The sequence below is a fragment of the Pleurodeles waltl genome, chromosome 11 (assembly GCF_031143425.1).
Source record: "Pleurodeles waltl isolate 20211129_DDA chromosome 11, aPleWal1.hap1.20221129, whole genome shotgun sequence".
Lineage (NCBI taxonomy): Eukaryota > Metazoa > Chordata > Amphibia > Caudata > Salamandridae > Pleurodeles > Pleurodeles waltl.
In genome coordinates this window covers 798365952-798391034 of record NC_090450.1, presented here as the reverse complement: position 1 = coordinate 798391034, position 25083 = coordinate 798365952, and the positions used below count along the sequence as shown (strand labels likewise).

General features: G+C 42.2%; 1 protein-coding gene across 1 annotated transcript in view; it reads right to left on the bottom strand.

Annotated features, from left to right (window-relative positions):
* The window catches only part of RBM19 (RNA binding motif protein 19), a 478795-nt gene that overhangs the window by 435465 nt on the left and 18247 nt on the right, over window positions 1-25083 (bottom strand). The window contains exons 2-3 of the mRNA XM_069214526.1: window positions 10313-10495; window positions 7615-7734 (exon numbers count right to left, since the gene is read on the bottom strand). Coding sequence (XP_069070627.1) covers window positions 7615-7734; window positions 10313-10495 — 303 coding nt within the window. The remainder of the gene's footprint in view (window positions 1-7614; window positions 7735-10312; window positions 10496-25083) is intronic.

The following is a 25083-nucleotide window of genomic DNA, read 5'->3' as shown; positions in this document are numbered from 1 at the left end:
TTGACAGTGCAATTTTTGAAGCAGTAATGTTATCCTATGGGGGAAAACATATATTGTATATGGGAACTTAGCACCGGCTTACTGGACCCATCTTCTGAAGTTAAGGTAAGTATGGGGCAAGGTCTATAGGCAGCACCAACAGGTCACTTCGGGAGGCACTGGAACATCTGGGTGCAGAGGTGCTCTTCAGCATCAGGTGCCCTAATGTTATCCTACGGGAAAAGAAACATATAGTGCATTTGAGCACTTAACAACGACCAATAGGACTGTTCTTTTGAAGTTAAGGAAAGTACGGGACAAGGTTTAAAGCAGCACCATCAGGTCACTTCGGGAGGCACAGAAGCGTCCGGGTGCAGAGGTGCCTTTCAGCCTCAGGTGCCCTAATGTTATCCTACGAGAAAGAAATGGATATGGCTTACAGGTACTTAGCAATGACTTACTGGTCTGTTCTTCTGGACTTGAGGTGAATATGGGGCATGGCCCAAGACCACAGTGCAAGTTCACCTCAGGGGTCTCTCTGGCGTCCAGGTGCAGAGGTGTATTAGGACATTGGGTGTCCCATTCACTTCAATGAAGATTGTTCTGGTCAGAAAGAGGCTGCATATAGGGACTGGGTGGCCAGTCTAGGGTAATCCACAGGGGGGGGGGCTCAACCCTTGAGATCCTCAAGCACATAGGGACATCCTGTGGGAAAGTGGGTGTAAACACCTCTCCCAGAGCAGCCTTTATTTCTGACCTCCAGAGAGCAATTCTCGTCTGTTGGTGGAAGATGGGATAGAACTGGTCAGGAAGTTCACCAGCAGTTGGTAGGTTTGTAGGGGGCACCTATAATGTGCCCGCTAGGTGCATGTATTAATAAATCCATCACTGGAATCAGTGAGGGTTTATTATTAATATGAGATGCTTGATACTAAATATCCCTATTTTCAGTGAAGCCATCGTCAAGCTGGGGAACTTGTATTGACCAATGTCCAGCACAAGTACTTAAAATGGCTTCCCTGTTCACTTACTATGTCTATATTTCATCTCTAAGAATCTACAAAGAAATAGAAAGGGCAAATCTGCTCTTGCAGATATCTCCACACATGTAATGTAATGCACTCTGCCTTGGGGCTGTAAGGCCTGCTGTATGGGTGACTTACAAATATTACGCGCAGGGGACATGGAACACAGGCTGTGTGCCATGTTGTGTTTTCACTTTTAGGGAGCACTTTGTCCCATAGCCTGTAATGGCAGTCTGCATGAGAACTGTACTGGGTCCCTTAGAGTGGCACACGTTGTGCTGCAGCTCTTAGGGGCCCTCTTCAGTACCCATGCCCTAGGTGCCAGGAGTACCATTTACGAGGGACTTACAGAGAGGCTAAAAGGCCTGGCCACTTGGGGATCAAGTGACCAGGTGTCTTGTTTTGGGGAAGAAACACTGGCACTGGGGACCTGGTTAGCAGGAACCAAGTGACCTTCAGTGAAAGTTGCACTGCATCAAAAACAAGGATAAAAGTGAGAGGATTCGGCAACCAGAACCCAGCTTCCTACAATGCCTTTTTCGAATGTGAACTTGAAAGTTTGTATGTGTGATGTGCATAAAGAGGCAACCTATAACCTTCAGCCTGGTACTATAACAATGTATAAGCGTTTATGCAAGACAGACACCAGAAGTGCTGCACCGCTGAGGCCCTCATTACGATTTTGCTATATTGTATGTCCTGGGGTGGATATCGCTATGGCCAATTTCAAGTGGCATGGTATAAACACACTTGGGATTACCAGGTGCGGATAAAATGCACCCATCTATCAAGTGTTAATTTACACCCGTTAAGACCGTGGATAAACAGGGTGACAGGTATGTAGTGTTTTCCCAGCCAGGGTACCCACCAATGACAGTGCCATACACGGAGTTGGATATTACACGCCTTTATTCATCTGCATGTACTTGCAAACTCAACATTCTAAACCTGCATTCATTAATTTCACTAATTAATAACACTTAAGTCACAGTTATACAGAGTTTTTCAGGAGTTAAAAGGGTTCACAACTCACACAACACTACATCTCCCTCTGTTACATTAAAAAAATACTTTTTTTACTGTTTTTTACAAATCATACATAATCATAGCTCTTCGATGAGCCTTCGTAGTGCTCTGATTACTCATCTCAATCATGTCTTAAGGAACTTGGAATCGGCAATAGGTGTGTCGATGATCTGCGTTGGTGATGCAGAAGCAACAGCAAGCAGTCTGGGGTTTGTCAATTGTCCTTTTCAAACCAGTCTCTACGTTGACATCAGTATCTGACGAGTGGTAAGCCACATGTTTGAAATGCAAGGAACCTTGCGTAATGGATTTCCCAGGACACTTGGCAGTCATCATGTGTCCTTTGCTGTTATTACATGGAATGGTTCAGCATCAAATGGAGCAACAGACTTACATTTTCTAAGCATGACTGACAACCACTTGATCTCCTCTCGGTAAAGCAATGTATTTTGCATGTCATCGATTATCTGTATAGACCTTCATTTTCTTTTTAAGATCAAGGTCTTTAGTACAGGTTTCTTCCTCAGTATGTGATCTTGTGTTGGTCCATTGAGGTAACTTGGTTGTCACTGCTCTCCCAAACATGAAAGTTACAGAGCTTTCAACTGTGGCAGAATGGGGAGTTGAACAGTAAGTTCGTAGGGTAGAATTCAAGACAGTTTTAAGATCAAGCTTTTCCAATATGGGAGGCTAAACAGCTTTCTTTAATGTACTCATGAAATGTTCAACAAGGCCATTAGCCTGTGGCCAAAAAAGGTGTAATCTTCTGATGCTTCCCATAATATTGACTGAAAAAAGTCTCTGAATTCTCGACTGTTGAAAGGTGGGCCACTGTCAGATTTTAAGATCGCAGGAATACCCCATGTCCCAAAGATGCCATCTAATCTCTCAATGGCTCTGTCGTGAGTGATCGAGAAGAGCCCTTCTACCAATGAAAAATGGAAGTAATCATCAACAATCACCATCAGGTGATGTCCATCATCAAAAGGACTGATGAAGTCAGCAGCAATTCTTTCCCATCCATGCTTTGGCAACTCTGACATGCTTAAGGGGTGTTGAGTGGTTTTCGACATCAACCAGTTGCATAAATGACAGGCTTTCAACTTTTTTCATCGAGATGAGGAAACCAAACTCGGTCTCAGAGAGCTCGCTTTACAACAACGATTCCATGATTTCCTTCATAGGCCACTTAAATTATCTGTTGTCGCAGACTACCCAGAATAACGATTCTCGAATCTCTCAGGATAATGCCTTCTTCAGCCACTGACAGTCCATCTTTGACATTCTTGTTCTTCTTGTATTAGCTGTCACTGGCAAAAGGTTGAGTGTGATGGTTCCAAGATTGATGTGTAATAATGTCTTTTAGTTTTAACATGTCACTATCTTCACTAAGGAAGGGCAGTGAAAATTGTCTCCAACTACATGGTAATTGGTGTGTTTGATTTCACAATTAAGTTTATGTAGGCTTCAGCTGTCTTGGAAGGGGTACTACAACACTGTAAAGGCACTCTGGAGAAGCAGTCAGCAGGGTCTTGAGCTTTCCCTGGATGATGCACAAGTGTGTAGTTGTACTCTTGTAATCATAGACCTCAAAGTACAATGTGAGGCAGTATCTTGGCTTTTAGATTGCCAAACATGGTCAACAATGCTTGATGATCTGTCACAAGCGTAAAAGGTTTTCCGTACAGGAACATGTGGAAATGTTCACAAGCCCACACTACAGCTAAACTTTTTTTTCTGTTTTAGAATAAGCACGCTCAGTTTGGGACAAACTTTTGCTTGCAAATGCCATAATAGGTATTCGAGTATTTGGGTGTCCCCTGTGCTGTGTAAGGACTGGGCTAGTGTCAACAACAACTTCTGTATGTAGCTTTGGAGTAAAATATGCCTTTCAAAAGCTCTCTCAATAGCTTGTTTGATTCTCTTAAAGCTTTGCTCACGTGAAATGAAACATTCCTTATTGCTAAGTCTGTTAGTGGAGCACTCACAGTGGCAAAGTCTGATATGTATCTGGAACATAACTGGTCATGCCAAGGAATTATCGTAACATGGAAACATCATGTGGGAGACTTGCACTTTACAATGATTGTACTCCCACATGATCTGGTGTCATACCCCCATCAGAACTTTAGCTTTGTCTTACTGAATTATCATTTCTCAGCATTCAAAGTTAAACTTGCATCAACCAGCAAACAACACACTTGCTTGACAGCTTTAGTGTGCTCCTTCTGTGTAGTTCCGAAAACTTGTATGTCATCACTATATTAGAAAGCATACATGATAGGCTGTATGATATAGCAAATGACATCTTGAAAAATCTCTGCAGCTGAGGACACACCAAAACGTTTATAACGAAATAGATCAATATGTGTAGAAAAGGTTCTAATGTATCTGCAATTCTCCTCGAGTTCCAACTAATGATATCCTTTACTTAAATTAAGGCGAGAAAAGACTTTTGCACCATTCAATTGTGTAATCATTTCAGCAATGTGCAGACCTGGATGCTGTTCTCTTCCTATTGCCTTGTTCACTTGACACATTCCACAAAGATGTGTTCAGCTCCTTCACTGTCATTTTTGGGTACTACCACTATGGGAGAAACTCATGGTTTTGGACCAGTAGAATAATCAATCATATCATGTTCAAGTAACAATCTGAGTTCCTTTTCAACCGCTTCTTGTAAAAGAAATGCAATTCTTTTATGTCTCTGTGCAACAGGACGTACATCCTTATTAATATGTAATTGTACTATCATAGTCTTAAGTTGTCCTAACCTGTGAAACAAAGAAATGAGCTGAATAACTGTTTTGTGATGAGCATTCATGTTGTAGTTCACTGAGATTAGTCCCGTACCAGCAGCTGTGCTGAAACTGAGTAAACAGGCACTTGATGCTGTACATTGAAGCACATGATGGGTGCTTGCACCTTTGCCTTCTTGTATTTCATCATTGCAACAAATGAACCTTGACCTTTCAATGGCATCGAGGCAGCCCATGTGTATACTTTAGTTTTCTATGGGGTCAGTCGCAGTAATAGAGATAGCTCATTATATTTCTCTTCAGGCATAATGTTTATCGATGCACCACTATCGATAATGAAAGGTAATGACAACAGTTTACTTTCAGTGGACTTTTTGGATGTTTGAATGACTTTGGTGCTTTTCAATGTCAACTTCTCTTTTACTGGTATTTCTCTTCACATGTGGCCAGTCCCACATGTGCACATTTTCCTAAAGTAAACATTGGCACTGCACATCATCTTCTTCTCTTTCACTTAATATTGATACAGAATAACTTTTTGACGATGATTTAGATAACGATCAACTTTGTTTGGTGTCGAATTGCCATAACTGGTGTTGCGGCTTGGCCTTGTGGCGTGTGTCGAATGTCACTTCTGGAACATTTAGGCGGACATTTTATCTACTTGCTGTGATGCAGTTGCTTTTTCCATCGCTTTGCAAACCATTACAAAATGGTTCTCCTTCCCACGGTCTTTGCAAATTTGTCCAAATGGTGGGACATTTACCTTTGTGTGTAAATGACAACTCACAACTGAAACACAACTTCTTTTTAAGTGGAGACACCATCTTGTACCCTTCCGCTTTGTATTTCTGCTTGCATTTCATGTGCATGACTAACTCACTTTGGTCACCTCTGGCCTCCATGTCAGCAGCTTGTTTATCGGCACACTGTTCAGTTCTGGCAGCCATGACAACTCGGTCCAGACTAATATTTTCTTTCAACATTTGTTGTCTTAATGAATCCGACAGGCATCCATCAATTACTCTGAGATGTATTGCGTCCTCATTTTAAATTCATTAAACCTACAGGTTTTGATGAGCGTATCCAGTCTCTCAACAAATTAATCTATGGTTTCACCAACTCAGTCATTCCTGACTGAAAATGTTATTTTTGTAATGTACATTCAGTATTGGACTGAACCTGAGATTCGAGGCTTCTTTAATTTGATATTATGTAACCGCTTACGTAACCGCATACACTTGGGGCATTCCTTTATGACGTCTTATACACCTTCACCAGCAAGATTCTTGAAGTATTTTATAATCCCTTTGTTATCATTTTCGTCCAACGCATCAATTAAATCATCAAATGTCTCTGATCAAGCAGTCCATCCATCACCAATATTTTGCTTTTGGCGGTATCAAATGGTGGTGGTGGTTTCAGGAAGACTGCAGCACTATAACTGTTTACAGGATTGGCTGACACTGAATACTGTCTGCTGTTCACTAGGACCCACTTCGTCCATGCCATCTCTAAGCCCTGACCTCTGGGTCATCTTGGACAGTCCACTGAACTGTGGCCTCTTTCATGGTCTCCATAGGAGCCCTTCACTTTTTTGGAGACTTCTGGAACCGTGCTAAGCCACCATCCGGCAGCTTTGGTGGTTTGCCCCTTCAGGTATTGGACAGCCTAGTAAGTACACCCCTGTGCTACTTCTTGGGTCTTCTTGCCCGCTGCTGAGGTCACAGGGCTCTTCTTCACAAGGCTCAAGTAAGTTTGCTTTGTTATCAATTAATCTGCTAGCTACCTCTTTTATGTATCCTACTTGCATTTGACTTTGGTAGTTTCAGCAGTTCTTTTCTATATCTGTTTGTGGCTGCCTTTAGCATTATCACTATATATGATGTATTGCTTTATGTTGCTTTTTAGCAAGGTACCTCTCTTTACAGCTTTGATAGCAAGTTCTTGGCCACCGAGGTGAAGACTTCTCAGTGATGTTTTCTTTATCTTCAACCGTTTCATACATACTGGAGCAGTGCTTTGACTCCACATACGTCAAATGTTGACTCTGAACTTCGAAGGAGGCACACGTGGCATGCACAAACAGTTTGCTTGGACCACAGCAGACTCTATTGGGAAAGAACTGTACCTCCTCAGGTTACTTATCCCCTATTTCATCACCAGTTGTAGCATATTCCCCAGCCGGGGAACCTGCCAATGACTACACCAAAAAACAGAAATGGGTACTACACGTCTTTATTCGTCCATGTGTAACCGCAAACTCAAACATTCCAAACCTGCGTTCACTTCACTACGTTCGAACACTTACATCACAGTTCTACGGAGTCTTTCAGGAGCCAAATGGGTTCAGTCATTCATAACTCACACAACACTACAAGGAAGAGCATACATGTGTGCAGCCCAGTCTCTGTCAACATCCTCCAGCACTAAGGGGGAGCAGACAATGCTTCCCCCAGAACAACCAGAGCTTCCCCGTGCCCAAGACTCCAGCCTTGTTCACCACCCAACACACAACACCCTTCTGACCCACACTGCCCCATGCTGAAATAAGTACGAATGAATTTGTCACCAGAATGGGGGAAAGCATGTGAAAGCCGGGCTCTCATCTGCATGATTATTCCTCATTCAAGAGACAAATTATTGTGATTTCAGAGATAACGACCGGAATCAGAGATTTTAGAAAGCCTGAATCAGGATTCCAACCTAGAGGACAAGACCCATACTACAATGCAAGATGACATTAGCCACACTTAACACTTTACAGCAAGACCAGCTTTGTGTATTTTCCCATTGCAAGCACAACCGAAGAGGAACCATCTTACTTTCTTTGTATCAGTGGAATTTTTCTTCTTTGTAGCTTTTTCAGGTTGCTCTGGTGTCTGAGAGTGCTTGCTCCATGCCTTGGCTTTTGTTGGGTCTCCAAACGATTTGCAGAATTCCACCTTTAAAAATAAAAGAGATAAGATTTAATTGCTGCAATTTTGATTTACGAAAAATATGTGCTCATTTCCAGGTGGCCTGGTGTGTGTTTCACAGTATATAAGGCCTTTCAATCCACAGAATGGCAACATTCATGAAGAAAACTTCTGAATTCTTCCACAACAGAAGAATTATTTGGTACATGAGATTGGTAAGCAAATTTAAAGACAAGCTACTTTAAGCATTTTTTGTAACCATTTTATGGAGCACTCACAGACTAACAATGGTACTAGAGTTCTCACATTTTAACAAACGGATACATCTTTCACAGAACAGTGAGCTAGGTCACTGGAAATAAATGAATACATTGGAGCAAGAAAAGATATTCTACTTCAGCCATAACCAGAAAAGAGAGGCTTCTAAGGCGCTTAGATTGGCCACAGAGGTAGGCTTATTCAGATATAAGGTTCTTCAGACTACACAACTAGTTTTATAGTTAACTCTTGCTTCAGTGGGTTGGCAATGTTACTTAGTTGGAACTGGGTGGTATAATCAAGTTTTCATGATGAACATGAGTCCATGTGCAGAGTGTAATACAGCTTTGACTGGGGAAATCAAAAATGAACACAGTCAACAAGAATGGCATTGTTAATGTCCAGGCAAAGGAAAACCGGGCCAAGGACTGCTATTCTTAGGTGTGAACAGCATAGCAAAAGATGAAAACTGGCAGCTTTTATCACTGGTTTACAATTCGAAATGGTGAAACAGAATAGTCTAAATTAAACTGTAAAGCTTTCCTGTAGGAGAAAGGTATACCAAGAGAAATCTTATACTTTGCAAATGGGGAAGAATGTTGAATTAAATTTGTTGATATATAAGAAGTAATCAGTAGGAACTTAGTTTTCTGGTCATTAAGCATCCCAATGTTGGCAGCCGTCCATAACTGGAGCTCAATGGATGAGCAAGCAGAGTTTGGGGTCATCCACATATTAGTGAAAAGAAAGACCCAGTCCCCCAAATATTGTGCTCAGTGGCTCAAGATACAAACTGAACAAAAAGAGGGATAAACCTATGTCTCAGTCACCCAATCTGACATTGTGGGACAGCCCAAGGAATGATTTAGCATCTTCATCATGTGAGACAGTTGGCTAAGAAAGAGATAAACCAACACTGAACTTGGTTTAGAAGGTCTATGCAGTGTTCCAAGATTGAGGGATTAGTCTTTTTGTGATCAACTGTAAAAAAAAAAAAAAAAATGTATTCAGGGGTCAAATAAAACACAAGTTCTCACAGCTCAAATTGTGGTGTACATCATTTAAGTTTGTGAGGGTGGTGTTCTCGAAGGTACAGTAGAACCAGACATCATTAATAAGCCCTTTTCTGTTGTGAGCAATGATTTGTTCAGAAGCACAGCTCGTAATGGCTTTACTATGACTAGGCCGGTTGGAGAGCAATCACTGACAATATATGAAAACAGGGGTGGGAATTGGGTCACTTCTGTATGAGGGTGATTTAGCAAGATATGAATGGATCTTTTAAGATTCTCTGACCCAGAGATGCTTTAATCAGGGTTAACCATGACAATGCAAGGTAAACTGGCTTTATTGACAATCAATGGCACCAGTGCGCAAATGAGGTCAGCATGAACTGCTCTGTGCTGATTGGAACAAAGTGATCAATGTGTTACTGGTTATGAAAGGAGACACTTTCTTTAATGTCAAGGAAGGCAACAATTTGTGTCATATTTAATAGCTAATGAAAAATGACAGAATATGGTGATATATATCATTGGATGACTATAGGGAAAATGGTTTAGCAGAATTAGTGGGCAAGTCAAATTGTTCTTGTAAAAGCTTTACTTTGGGAGAAAAAGTAGACTGTTTTTAAAAACGTCTTCTCAGAGCTTTTAGTTGTTCTGCAGAAAACAGTCAGTTTAGACGCCTGCAGAGTTAGATTATTTGTCTCCCAACCAACTAAAGATGCTCAAGTGTATTGCTGTTCCACACTATATCACCTACTGTCCACAAAAAAGTGAAATGAACAAACAAACTTAATTCTATGGGTAACAGGGATCCAATGAAATTGTCTGCAGTTCAACTGTTTACAGCATTTATGTTAAAAGCCTTTTCAGAGTAAACAATAAGCTATTTGTCCAGCCTGTTTTGTTTTTTAAAAATCATAGCAAATCATAAAGAAAGAGAGCAATTACAAAATAGTGGATACTCTGACAAGATTCAAGCGTGACTGTACATCTTTCACTTTTGCCTGTACAATGCACTATAAGATAATCAGCAGATATTTTTTTTATCAAGCACATTTTTCAAGAAAGCTAGGGAGGCACAATATTTTAAACACATCAGACTGAAAATGATAACAAATATCGAGGATTTCAAATAGCAGTGAAATATCAACCCAAAGATTAAACTCAGTCAGGTTTTCAGGACGTTACAAATTAAAATCTAGGTGAAAATGTACAAATTTCAAGAGGAATATTTTTTATATGTTTTAATCATTTCAAAGTGGATTTCTGAATACAGTGTTTTGATCTCATCCACTAATTCAGTTTCCACAATGAAAAGTTTCATCATCTAAGAAACTCACCGAAACTCTTGCAGTGTCGATGAAAGCCTTGTTGAAGTGATTAAGAGCAGCTTTGGCCTCATCCTCAGAGCTAAAGCCAATGAAGCCAAACTTACGGAACTTTCCTTCCTTTGTGAACTTCAAGGTACAATCTGTTAGCGTTCCAAAGGCAGTAAAAAGAGTCCGAAAACGATCTTCTTTCATCTGAAAAAAACACATCAAGAGACAAAGATGGTAGGCCGATTAAAAAGAGAAAAAGTATGCAGTCATGCAGAGCAAACAGTGGAGAAAACAAGAACAAAGATTGGAAGACAGTGAAGGAGGAAAAACACTTAAGGCAAGGAAGGCTGTGGTAAAAATTAAAAAAACAAGCACTGGCAAAGCCAATAGGTCTCGCCTATACAAGAGTTATTGGCTTTGGCAATGTGCTTTGCCATGTTGTACACCATTGTGGCTGCTGTTCAGCATGGCTAAAGGTTAGTGGTGTGGAGTGTCAGAGTGGAGTGGGAGTGTCAGAGTGGAGTGGGGGAGTAGAATGTTGCAGGTTTGAGTAGAGGGTAGTAGAGTTCAGTGGCAGAGTGTGTTGTGGGGTGGGTTGCAATACGGTAGAGTGGGTCAGGGTAGACTGAGGTAGTGGAGTAGATTGGAGTAGAGTGGGGTGGATTGGTTTGGGATGGGGTGGATTGGAGAGGGGTGGATTAGATTGGGATGAGTGGTTTGTATTGGAGTCATAGAGCTAGGGTGGAAATGATTGGATTGGGGTGGAACAGGGTGCATTAGAATGGACTGCAGTGGGGTGGATTGGATTCACTAGATTAGGGTGGGGTGGACTGAATTAGAGTGGGGTGGACAGAAGTATGGTGGGCTGGACGAATTGAGAATTGGAGTAGGGTGGACTGAAGTGTGATGGATTGGACTGGGATAGAGTGGGGGTGCTTTGGAGAAGGATGTGGTGAATTGGAGTGAGTGGGTGGAGTGGGGTGGGGTGGATGAAATGGGGTGGGGATTGCTGCAGTTGTATGGTTTGGAGTGGGTGGGCTGCACTGAGGTGGGGTGGATTGGATTGGGGTGGGGTGGATGGATTGGATTGGACTGCAGAGGATTGAAATGGGGTTGGGTGAATTGGATTGTGGTAGAGTGGGGTGCAGTGGGGTGGAGTGGATTGAAATGGGGTGAGTGGATTGGACTTGAGTGGGATGGGTGGGTGTGTGGATTGGACTGGGGTGGCGTGGATTTGACCTGTGATGATTGGGGTGGGGTAGATTAGGTTGAGGTGTATTGGACTGGAGTGGAGTGGGGTAGATTTAACTGGGCTGGATTAGGGTGGATTGGATCGGTGTCCGGTGGACTGAATTGTAGTGGGCTGGATTGGAGTGGGGTGAACTGGGATAGAGTGCGGTGGATTTGATTGGCATGAGGTGGATTGGAATGGGGCAAATTGGAGTGGGGCAGATTGTTTTGGATAGGAGTGGGGCAGGGTAGATTGGGGCAGATTGTTTTCGATTAAAGTGGGGCAGATTGGATTGGATTTGGGCAGGTTGTTTTGGATTGAAGTGGGACAGATTGGAGTGGGGCATATTGTTTTGGACTGGAGAGGTGCAGACTGTTTTGGACGGGAGTGGGAAGACTGGAATGGGGCGGATTGAAGTGGGACAGACTGTTTTGGATTGGAGTGGGGCAGACTGTTTTGTACTGGAGTGGGGCAGATTTGAGTGGACAGATTGTTTTGGATTGGAGTGGGCAGATTGTATTAGGGTGGACTAGAGTGGAGTGGACTGGACTAGAGTTGGGTGTTGGGTTGGACTGGGGTGGATTGGAGTGGATTGGATTGGGTGAGATGAGGTTGACTGGATTGGAGTGGGGTGTATTGTTCTGGATTGGAGTGGGGCAGATTAAAGTGGGACAGATTGTTTTGAATTGGAGTGGGGCAGATTGGAGTGGGGAAATGTCCAGAACCAGACGTAACTGTAGTGATGACAAGATTTTCAACCAGGAGCTGGACCTCTTTAAACAATGTTTTAGAAAAAAGGGATACCCCAACCATGTACTCTCCAGAGCTAAGAAACGTATCATGGCCTTTGAACATAGGGCCCTACTAACTCGGAAAAAAGCGCACAACGTCTGTCTATGATAACCAGATATAGTACAGCTAGCACTTTGGTGTACTGTATCCTCAGACAACACTGGCTCCTGTTACAAATGGATGCCACCCTAAAGAAGGTCATTAATAAGAAACCCTCAATAATACATAGCAGGGGCATTCCCTTGAGGGAAAAACTATGCCCAGGGGTGTGGAATTTATTAAAATGTCTACTTATCCAGGGGACAGGTTGCTTCTCAAATCTACTTGTCCTGTAAAAAGATCTACTTGTCCCTTTGGTGCCATGTAGTGTGGTGACAAATTATGGCAGCAATCTCATTATGTAAGAGCTCTGATAATAGCCTCTCTGATTATGCCAGGGCTACTACCATAGTAGGGCTTGAATACTTGCAGTTGCAATCCCTACTGTAGCAATTTCCTTATTTTGCCACCTTTCTGCAGATCTGCATACTGGGGTTGGAGGAAGCAGTAAGCAATAGTTCCAGGGCTGGAATGCCTTTGAGTCTGCAAACCTACTAACCTGCATGTTTTAAAGATTTTCACCAGCTTCTCTCTAATATTTTCCCATAATAAGAAAGGTTGGACATTTACTCCTGACAATTGCAGAATTAGAACTTCTTCCAGGGTTGGGAAGAAAGTGGCCGGAGGGAAAATGAACTTGCAAATGCTCAATAGATTTTCACATGAGCAAATCTACACATGCGTATTTACCCATGCTAAAATACAGTTCACAAATATTTTATAGGGGTACGACATATACCATGGGTGCACTTTTGTGACTTTCTTTAAGAATTTGGGGCCACATGTGGGTAGGTTCAGATTTGCGACCCGCAAATTGCGAGTCAGAGTGACTCGCAATTTGCGAGTCGCAAATCCGAATGTAGGATGGTATCCCTGACACCATTTGTGATTCGCAAGGGCTTCGCAAATGCCCACCTAGTGAATAATCATGAGGTGGGTCGCAATTTGCGACCCCCTTGCGAATAGCGGCCCTCACAGGGATGGTGGCCTGCTGGAGACAGCAGACCACCATGTCTGTGACTGCTTCCTTAAAGGAAAACGAGATGCATTACAAAAACGAAAAATGAAACGTTTTCGTTTCATTTTTTCAGAGCAGGCAGTGGTCCACAGGACCACTGCCTGCTCTGAACAAATGTTTACAGTGACATTCACAATGGGGACCCCTTCCCTTTTGCGAAAGTGTTAGCACCCATTTGAAATGGGTGCAAACTGCGATTGGTTTGCGCCCGCGTTCGCGGTCACAAAACAATCCTACATTGCACTGCGAGTCGCAATTAGGAAGGGAACACCCCTTCCTAATTGCGAGTCGCAAACCCGTTTTGCGATTCGGTAACCAAGTTACTGAATCGCAAAACTGGGTTTGTGCATCGCAATGTGCTTTTTGCACGTCGCAAACAGCGAAAGTCGCTGTTTGCGACATGCAAAAAGCTACCTACATGTGGGTCTTGGTCCCTAATTAGGTCTGGTGTTAACAAAGACATTTTGTTTTTACTAAACTTCTATTTCTCTCTCTTTCGGCTGGCTTTACTGTGAATGATCGCATTCTGCTCTTCCACAAGGGACATATTGGCACACAAAGTAGTTTTGTTCAGTGTCAGGAACTACAGTGGCAATCAGTGACATAACGAAACTGGAGGGTGCCCCTTTGCAAAGAACATAGAGGAGCCCCCTCTCTAGACTCACTCAGGGCAGGTGCTGTGCTGAAGGGGCCCCCTGGAGGGCGGCAGCGGGGCCTTTGTTATGCCACTGGTGGCAACGTGTGCTTTTAGAGTTCAAAAACTTTTTGGGGGGTTTTTGCTAGGGTTTGTTACAATGTTGAGGGCCTGGTAGCTCCCACAACAATAAAGTGTTACAAAAGCCATGTCAAAACAAGACACGCATTGATGAAACTAAAAGACTTATAAAAAATATGTCGGACCAGTTGGCTTTGTCAGTGTTTGTTTATTTTCATGCTTCCCATATTCGTTTTGAAAATGGTTACACTGATTTTCCATTACAAATATTTTTGGGAAATGCTAGCATGCATCAACACATTTTACTAAATGACACTTCATTTGCATCTAATCAGAGAGCATTCTAGGAGCATTATACTTAGCCTCATAGCCTAAACTTTTCAAACGTGTATACACGTTTTTTTGTTTGCACTGGAACCAACGTCAGTAGTGAAGTGTGACCTTAAAACATTTATTTACAGCACTCACCCTAATAATGAAGGCTTTCAAATAATGAACCATAAATACAAGTTCGAACAGCATTATTTTTTGGAAACACATTACCTCAACTGCAGAGAGTTCCACTCTCTGTAAACAGGCAGCCAAAGGGTTTGTGCTGCAGAGGGTTGGGCCTACTTGTCCCCAGGACAAAGTAAACATAAAAACTTGTTGCCCTTGACCCCAAACAAGATGTCCCGGGCGGGCGATAGGAATTCCACATCCCTGAATACCCCAGTTATGTTGCACCTGACACACAAGAAAAACAGGAGGCATGGTTGCCCATAAAACCTACGGCATTCTATAAATGTGGGGGGTGCATCTCCTACCAATTTGCACTGAACAAAACGCTAAAATTTTCCTACAACACTAAGGAGGTGAGAGAATTTATTAACTAACACTAGATTTAGGGGGTTATTCTAACTTTGGAGGAGTGTTAATCCGTCCCAAAAGTGACGGTAAAGTGACGGATATACCACTTGCCGTATTACGAGTTCCATAGGATATAATGGACTCGTAATACGGCTGGTGGTAAATCCGTCACTTTTCCGTCACTTTTGGGACGGATTAACACCTCCTCCAAAGTTAGAATAACCCCCATACTGTCTGTTGTATCATCTGTGTGTGTGTTAAAATATACGTGGGTCGCCCTATCCTTCCACTCAAAGAGCAGATTCAGGAACAAATTAAAGCCGTTCGTAATGCTAACCCTACCTATCCCACAGCTGTACACTACAATGTGATATATCGTAATACAGAAGTCCTTAACATCAAATTTCATGGTATCACACATGTTCCCAGTCACCTAAGGGCTGGGGATTGAAGTAAAGAATTTAGGAAACAGGAAGCCAAATGGATTACTAGACTACGGGCTGTAGAACATGGATTAAATTTAGACAGGGAACTATATGTGTTTTTGGATTGACCTTGTATACTTATATTGATTTACTGATCCTGTAACTGTAAAACAAAAAAAAATGACATACATATGACAGTATATTGAAATATATGTTACTAGGTTTACACAGTTATTTACTCATACCTCTACTCTTGATAATGCTTAAAGTGTAAATACATATATATTAGGAAGTCATTTATACGTGTAACATATTCTTCCATAACCCTCCTCTGACCTTTACCACCAAAGAATCTTTTACTTGCATGTACTGGGTACACTTTCTCATGTGTGTTTAATGGTTTGGAACTTTCACATATCACCCATCACTTTCTTAGTTTTAGGTGAGCATTGAAATGCATACTCTTCTTCTCTCCTCTTCCTATCCATTTTAGCACCTTGCTTGACTTATTCTCCATTAGGAATTTCTACTTCAAGATAGCCGCAGTCCTTTTTGTGGTCCTTGCTCCTAATTTAGATCTCCATACCATTCTGCCCTTTGAACGTTACATTATATGCACAATGCATTTTATTTACCTGTTATGACACTGTCAATGTCCGTGCGTATAATGCCTTTCTGCAATTCATACCACTTTTATATTAGTGAAGTACTAGCTCCCCCCAAACTTTTCAACAGTTTTTATCACTCTAAGATGGCCGTCAGTATAGACGTGGATTAGTTGTCCCATTTCTATCACTTCTCAAACTGTACTTAAACCTATGCCGGGAACCGTCTTGACTGTTTATTCCCGACAGCACGCTGCCAAAACGCCGGGCGGCAGGAGATACAGTAAGTTATATTCTTCTTGTGTGCATTTTTTATAATATACATCACCCTAGTGACGCAGGACTCGGTATGTAAGAACTGGACTCGCATATTCTCAAATAAAAGCGTTCTAACACATGGTGATACGACTTTATTGCCATCATCACGGCAACTGTGTTTTGTATACATAACGAGACGGGTGAATTATGTTTTCTCAACCAGTCATCACTTCTAGTTGTTCTCAGTTTGAAATTTTGATCGTGACTGCATTACCATGTACGTAACACATCATGGGTTTATTCCCGTTCTGTGTTCCTTCCTGATACTGTTTAATTATTCTTTTTAGGTCATGACCTGTTGACGGTGTATAGAGCCTCCTTATGATAACAAGCATTTGTTAAACTTGAATTACTCCTCCACACCACAATAATGTTGTATTATCAATTTGAAGTACGACCTGCTACAACTCTTTCAGAGTTAACTTATTTATTACCCATTTTTCTTTCTACTTACAGATCACTGGGCTAATGCCTATTAACAAGAAAAAAAACAATTTTTTTCAAGGACATCCCTCCTATAATATCCTTCGTACTGACCACTGTACTGGCAAACTTCTTTGGAGTGCACTACCTCCTGACCGGATTCGTTAATCAGTGTATTTTAGACCCAAATACAAGTTTCCCTTGGAACTTTGGAATACTCATTGGTTAGTATAATAGTAAAAAGACCCCGATACCTTTTCTTCTCCACCAACTATCGGGAATTAACGGGCACTAGTAATTATGGAAGGTGAACGTATTGACTTGTCCTTTTCTAAACGTTTTCTTTCTATGGACACCTTAGGGACTGTCTAATCTGACTTGCAGTTACCTAAATATGTCTCTGCATGAACTGCATCTTTCAGATTAGGATCATAATACACGTACAGGGCATACACTGCACTATATTTACTTTTTTTTCTCTTATATAATATTTGTTTTCATATATTTCTATATCACACTTGGTGTAGGCATGCAAGTGATTATTGTTGGGAAGTCACGTCACATTAACCAGTGTCCATCTTGTACACTTGTTCCATGTACATATGATCATTTATATATTCCACAGCCTTGATAAAGTCACTTTGTTGCAAAACACGTGTTGGCTGTCCAATACTAAACAACTGTAATGAAGAACTATACGGAAACATCAACTGAAAGAAAGTTTCTTCATAAAAGAAGACCTGGCAACACATGACAGATTGGTCTGAAAGACTCATGTTATGGGCTATTTCTTACATGTTCTGAACAAAGAGTGTTGTGGTTGCAATGTTTTGAATGTATTATGTGTTAACTAATACATACTTCTACCTGTAGGTAGCAGGGTAGATAACCTTATAGCACCGTGGGTAGACACTTTAAAATAAGATTAATCTACCTGTATACTGTTGGACACTTATGGGAGGTGCATCTATTTTTCCATTGCTACCCTTGTGTTCGCCAGATAGGAGCTCAGCATATTAGAGTGGTACAGATTGTTTTGGATTGGAGTAGGGCAGATTGGAGAGAGGTGGAATGGAGTGGAACATATTGTTTTGGAGTGGAATGCAGCAGATTCCAGTGGGGCAAATTGTTTTGAATTGGAGTAGGGCAGATTGTTTTGGATTGGGGCAGATTTGAGTGTGGTAGATGGGAGTGGGGCACATTTTTTTTAATTTGAGTGTGATTTATTGTTTTGGATTGGAGTGGGACAGATTGTTTTGGAGTGGTGCCGATTGTTTTGGATTAGAGTGGGGCACTTTAGATTGGGATGGGCTGGATTAGGGTGAATGATTGGAGTGGGGTGGATTGGTGTGGGGTGAGGTGGGAGGATTGCGGTGAAATGTAGTAGGGCAGATTGGAGTTGGGTGGTTTGGAGTGCACAGCAAAATATGCGTCAAAACATCATTAAAAACATTACACATAATAAAGAAACAATATTGCTGTGCAATATTTAGAACAAGATAATCATCATCTTTTGAGAACAGCATCTAGGAGCAACCACAAAAGAAAAGATGAGTGTACAGTGAGAAAAGATGACTTGACAAAATAAAAGAAATATAGCTAAAAAAAAAAAAAACATTAAACATAATTTTGTTTGTCCTATTGAGCGCATTTTTGCCAGTCACAAGCCTTCTGCTTGTACTCCACTAGAAGTTAAAAAGAACAAAATAGTACCTCAATCACATTGGGAGCAGCAGACAGCACTGATTAAGTTGACTCAATCAGTGCTGGGTCCCTGCTCTACCGAGAGGAATTGAAATAATGCTTGGCCTGCAGTGACTATTATGAGGCTGTAAAAAAAAAAAAAAAAGAGTGCCACGCAAGACAACAAATGTTAAGCAATAGGCATGCTCCAAGCCCTCTACTGTACACAACAGTCTCACAAGCAACACGATTTGTATATCTATACCAATCATTTGTATATATTTGCAATGTACATAGAACCTGCGCACCATTATTTCACTTTATCACTTTTACTGCGCCAAATCATTTTTTGAGCTCTTATGGTTACATACCATTTAGATTCAGACTGGATGCGTGATTTAAAAATTATTATTTTTGTTAATATATTCATTTGATAAATTACCATTTGCAAGTGATTGTTAAAATTGCAGTGGAGGTCTAGGCTTATACTTCCCCGGAAGGACCATTTATGCATCATTTGTTTATCCTACCCATGTCCTAGGGTTACTTGGAAGCCCCTTACACTTTGCAATCAAAATAAACCAGGAGGCAGACTGCCATATGTGGAGAGGGCATGCCCTGCTCAACCACATCCTAAATGCAGGTTCTAGAATCTCGCCATTTAAAGTTGTGAGATAGCAAGTCTCCAAAACCTAGGAGGTTGTAGCTGCTGCCAGGGCCTGTCTGCAACCTACCCCATGAGTGGCCTGCTGCTGGTGTGCTGCACATGTCACTGCATTAGGACTATTTCACCAGAACCCAATAATCACTTGAGGCCCTAGGAGTCTGCACTCTGCAATGCCAGTGCATCTATAACCAATGACTGTGTGAGCCTGTGTGCTGCATTCTGAATTGCCACTCCTTCTGCAACTAATCATCATGGGTCACTGTGCAGCACTTTACATTGCATCTAATTCTTCTGAGAACAAGGATCCTGGTAGCTCATGTGCTGCAACCTACACCGTCACTACATCTGCAACAAAGGCTGTGACTGCATTTGGAGTGGCGTACAGTGGAACATTGTCGAGTGAAGAGTTGTACAAATGAGTTGCATACAGAGGAATAGCATACAGTGGAGAAGCATAGTGTTTAGTGGCGTACAGTGGAGTTGTAGAAATTGGAGTGGTGTAGAGCAAAATATCGCACAGCATAGCGATGTTGAGTGAAGTGGTGTACAGTTGAGTGGCGTACAGTGGAATAGCGTACAGTGGAATAGCATAGACTGGAGAGGCATAAAGTTGAATAGCAGAGAGTGGTGTAGAGAAGAGCACCATGGAGTGGTGCAGAGCTCTCTGACGCATAGCATAATGGTATAGTGGAGTGCCGTAGAGAGGCGCGGCGTACAGTGGAGTGGAACAGCATTGAACTTAGTGCAGTACATTGGAGTGGCATAAAGTGGTATACCGTAGAATAGAGTACAGTGTAGTGGCGCACAGTGGAGTGCTGTATACTGGGAGTGGTGTATAATGCAGTAGTCTAAAGTGTTGTGGAGTTCGGTAGTGTGTTGCGGCATACAGTGTAATAGTGTTGAATGGAGAAGCATGGAGTGGAGAAGCGCAGAGTAGAAGGGTTTACAGTGAAGCAGCGCAGAGTACAGTGGTGAAGAGTGGAACAGCGTTGAGTGTAGCAGCATACAGTGGAGTAGCATAGAGTAACATACAGTGCAATAACGTAGAGTGGTGTACACTGGAATTACGTAGGGTGGAGTAGCGTAGAGTGGAGTGGACTACACTGTAGTGGTATAGACTGGAGTGGCTTAGAGTAGAGTGATGTACACTGTATTAGCGTACAGTGGAGTGGCATACAGTGGAATAGCATAGTGTAGAGTGGTGTTGCATATAGTTGAATAGCGTAGAGTGGAGAGGTGTAGAAGGGAGCTGCGTACAATGGAACAGTGTACACTGGAGGGGTATAGAGTGACGTGATGTAGAGTGGAACAGCAAAACGGTGGAGAGGTGTACCGTGAAGTGATGCAGAGTGAAATAGAGTGGAGTGGTGCGCAGTGGAATTGCATACAGTGGAATAGTGTAGATCGGAGTGGCATAGAGTGGAGTGGCATAAAGTGGAGTTCCATACAGTAGAATAATGTAGAGTAGAGTGGTGATAGGGTAAAGGCGCACAGTGGAGTGGCGTACAGTGGAAAAGCATAGTGTGGAGTGGCGTACAGTGGAATAGCGTAGAGTTTAATTGAGCAGAGTGCAGTAGTATAAAGTGGAGTAGCGCAGAGTAGTTTAGAATGGAACAGCATTGATTGTAGTGGCATACAGGGGAGTGGCGCAGAGTGGAGTGGCATACAGTGGAATAGCGTACAGTGGTGTGAACTGACGTACAGTGGAACAGCTTAGAGTGGAATAGTCTAGAATGAAGTGCTGCACAGTGGAGTGGTGTAGACTGGAGTGTAGAACAGCAGAGTGGGGTAGACTTCAGTAGCATAGAGTGCAGCTGCACAGAGTGAGTGGGGTAGATTGCAGTGGGGTAGACTGTTGTGGTTTACAGTGTAAACTGTACAGTGGAGTGACGTACAGTGGAATAGCATAGAGTTCAGTGGCAGTGGAGTAGTTTAGAGTAGAGTGGGGTAGAGTGGAACAGCGCTGACTGTGGTGGTATACAGTGGAATGGCATACTGTGGAATAGGGAAAAGGGCTACAGTGGAGTGGCATACAGTGGAAAAGCAGAGTTTAGTTTCGTAGAGGGGAGTGGCATCAGTGGAGTGGTCTTGAGTGTAGTGGCACACAGTGGAATAGCATTGAGTGTAGAGGTGTGACATGAAGTGGTGTAGAGTGGAATAGGGTAGAAGCATATAGTGGAGTGGACTACAGTGGAATAGCATATATTGGAGTGATGTTAAGTGAAGTGCCAGATAGTGTACAGTGGAATGACATATAATGGAGTAGCATACACTCAAGTGGTGTAAAGTGGAGTGCACTCAGGTGAGGTAATGTGGAATGACATACAGTGGAATAGCGTAGAGTCTTGTGGCATACAGTGGAGTGGTGTACAACACAATACTGTAGAATGACGAGGGTGGAGTGTTGTAAACTGGAGTGGTGTACAGTATAGTAGAATACAATGTTGTATTATACAGTATAACAGTGTACAGTGGATCGGCGCAGAGTGGAGTGGCGTACACTGAAATAACACGGAGTGGCTTAGAGTGTGGTAGTGTCCAGTGTAGTAACTTACAGTGAAACAGCATAGAGAAGTGGTTCCCAACCATTTGACTCCTGAGTACCCCTCCTCCCCCACTGAATCACTACTGGTAGCTGGGGGCCCCCAAGCAATTTGTACGATTTAAATTTCAAACATTAAAACAGTAATTCAAAAAAATACACAAACAAGTACATGCCAAACAAATGATCAAAATACTAAAGATATAATTATTTTATATTCAAAACATATGAAAAAAATAGAAAAAAATTAAAGTGAAGGTTGACGCTGCACCTGTGCAACTAACTTTTCAATGTTCAGTTTTACTTACGAAACCTGAATTCTCAGGTCTGATTCTACATTTCCCCAGTGATTTCTGTTTTTATTTTTTAAGTACATAAGATCTGAGAAAACTTTTTCACATAAATATGTGGAGGGGAAAGGAAGTAAAACCATAGGGGCCTCTCATCTCTCCATAGCCTCTCTGTCACATGGAATTAATTTGTTTTATAGCACCTTTCATACCAGTGTAGGTGTCAGAGCACCTTACAGGGGACCACAAGATGTAGGATTCACATTTTGTAAGAGTGCTTGGTCAGGAGAAGCACAAACTCAGAGTTAAGAACATAACACAGTGGTTAGCGTTTACTTTAATAATGATGTATTTCTACGCAAGCAAACCTTTTTTTCCAGCATATGGCAAATGAAAGACTGGGAAAAAAAATAAAACTTTCTAATTTGTGCCATGCAGTTTGCATGCAGCTCTTTAGTGACAGTTCATAGCTGATGGTGCTGTATATACGACTGTATATTATGAACTGCACAGTAAAAAAAGAATCTCTGTGACAAAAGCAGTAACCCACTGTGCTATGCATGATACACGTTCTTTGCAGCATGCATATTAACTCTCTGCGCTACCTTAGATGAGTCAAAACTCCCACTAGACAAAAACTCCCATCTCTCTCCGGCAGGTATATTAATCACCAGAGTTATCTTGACACTTTTATTTTTGCCCAAGCTGCTGGATGTACAAGGAACTTTGCAGCGATTTTCAAACTGCTGCACAAAGCAAGTAATAAATATAAAAACAAGAACAGCTGGAGAAGTGCCTTTCTAACGGCCCAGGCCTGAGGACCCCCAGGGAATGTGTCACGGACCCCTGGGGAGCCTCGGTCTACACGTTGGGAACCACTTTGCATACAGTGGATTGGCATAGTGTGGAGTGGCGTACAGTGGAGTGGTGTAGCGTGAATCAGTATAAAGTGAAGAGCGTAGAGTTGAGTGGTATTCAGTGACGTGTAGTGGAGTGGAATAGCAGGGGTGTGGAATTTATTAAAATATCTACTTGTCCAGGGGACAGGTTGCTTCTCAAATCTACTTGTCCTGTAAAAAGATCTACTTGTCCCTTTGGTGCCATGTAGTGGGGCGACAAATTATGGCAGCAATCTCATTATGTAAGAGCTCTGATAATAGCCTCTCTGATTATGCCAGGGCTCCTACCATAGTAGGGCTTGAATACTTGCAGTTTCAATCCCTACTGTAGCAATTTCCTTATTTTGCCACCTTTCTGCAGATCTGCATACTGGGGCTGGAGGAAGCAGTAAGCAATAGTTCCAGGGCTGGAATGCCTTTGAGTCTGCAAACCTACTAACCTGCATGTTTTAAAGATTTTCACCAGCTTCTCTCTAATATTTTCCCATAATAAGAAAGGTTGGACATTTACTCCTGACAATGGCAGAATTAGAACTTCTTCCAGGGTTGGGAAGAAAGTGGCCGGAGGGAAAATGAACTTGCAAATGCTCAACAGATTTTCACATGAGCAAATCTACACATGCGTATTTACCCATGCTAAAATACAGTTCACAAATATTTTATAGGGGTACGACATATACCATGGGTGCACTTTTGTGACTTTCTTTAAGAATTTGGGGCCACATGTGGGTAGGTTCAGATTTGCGACCCGCAAATTGCGAGTCAAAGCGACTCGCAATTTGCGAGTCGCAAATCCGAATGTAGGATGGTGTCCCTGACACCATTTGTGATTCGCAAGGGCTTCGCAAATGCCCACCTAGTGAATAATCATGAGGTGGGTCGCAATTTGCGACCCCCTTGCGAATAGCGGCCCTCACAGGGATGGTGGCCTGCTGGAGACAGCAGACCACCATGTCTGAGACTGCTTCCTTAAAGGAAAACAAGATGCATTACAAAAACGAAAAATGAAACGTTTTCGTTTCATTTTTTCAGAGCAGGCAGTGGTCCGCAGGACCACTGCCTGCTCTGAAAAAATGTTTACAGTGACATTCACAATGGGGAAGGGGTCCCATGGGGACCCCTTCCCTTTTGCGAAAGTGTTAGCACCCATTTGAAATGGGTGCAAACTGCGATTGGTTTGCGCCCGCGTTCGCGGTCACAAAACAATCCTACATTGCACTGCGAGTCGCAATTAGGAAGGGAACACCCCTTCCTAATTGCGAGTCGCAAACCCGTTTTGCGATTCGGTAACCAAGTTACTGAATCGCAAAACTGGGTTTGTGCATCGCAATGTGCTTTTTGCACGTCGCAAACAGCGAAAGTCGCTGTTTGCGACATGCAAAAAGCTACCTACATGTGGGTCTTGGTCCCTAATTAGGTCTGGTGTTAACAAAGACATTTTGTTATTACTAAACTTCTATTTCTCTCTCTTTTGGCTGGCTTTACTGTGAGTGATCGCATTCTGCTCTTCCACAAGGGACATATTGGCACACAAAGTAGTTTTGTTCAGTGTCAGGAACTACAGTGGCAATCAGTGACGTAACGAAACTGGAGGGTGCCCCTTTGCAAAGAACATAGAGGAGCCCCCTCTCCAGACTCACCCAGGGCAGGTGCTGTGCTGAAGGGGCCCCCTGGAGGGCGGCAGCGGGGCCTTTGTTATGCCACTGGTGGCAACGTGTGCTTTTAGAGTTCAAAAACTTTTTGGGGGGTTTTTGCCAGGGTTTGTTACAATGTTGAGGGCCTGGTAGCTCCCACAACAATAAAGTGTTACAAAAGCCATGTCAAAACAAGACACGCATTGATGAAACTAAAAGACTTATAAAAAAATATGTCGGACCAGTTGGCTTTGTCAGTGTTTGTTTATTTTCATGCTTCCCATATTCGTTTTGAAAATGGTTACACTGATTTTCCATTACAAATATTTTTGGGAAATGCTAGCATGCATCAACACATTTTACTAAATGACACTTCATTTGCATCTAATCAGAGAGCATTCTGGGAGCATTATACTTAGCCTCATAGCCTAAACTTTTCAAACGTGTATACACGTTTTTTTGTTTGCACTGGAACCAACGTCAGTAGTGAAGTGTGACCTTAAAACATTTATTTACAGCACTCACCCTAATAATGAAGGCTTTCAAATAATGAACCATAAATACAAGTTCGAACAGCATTATTTTTTGGAAACACATTACCT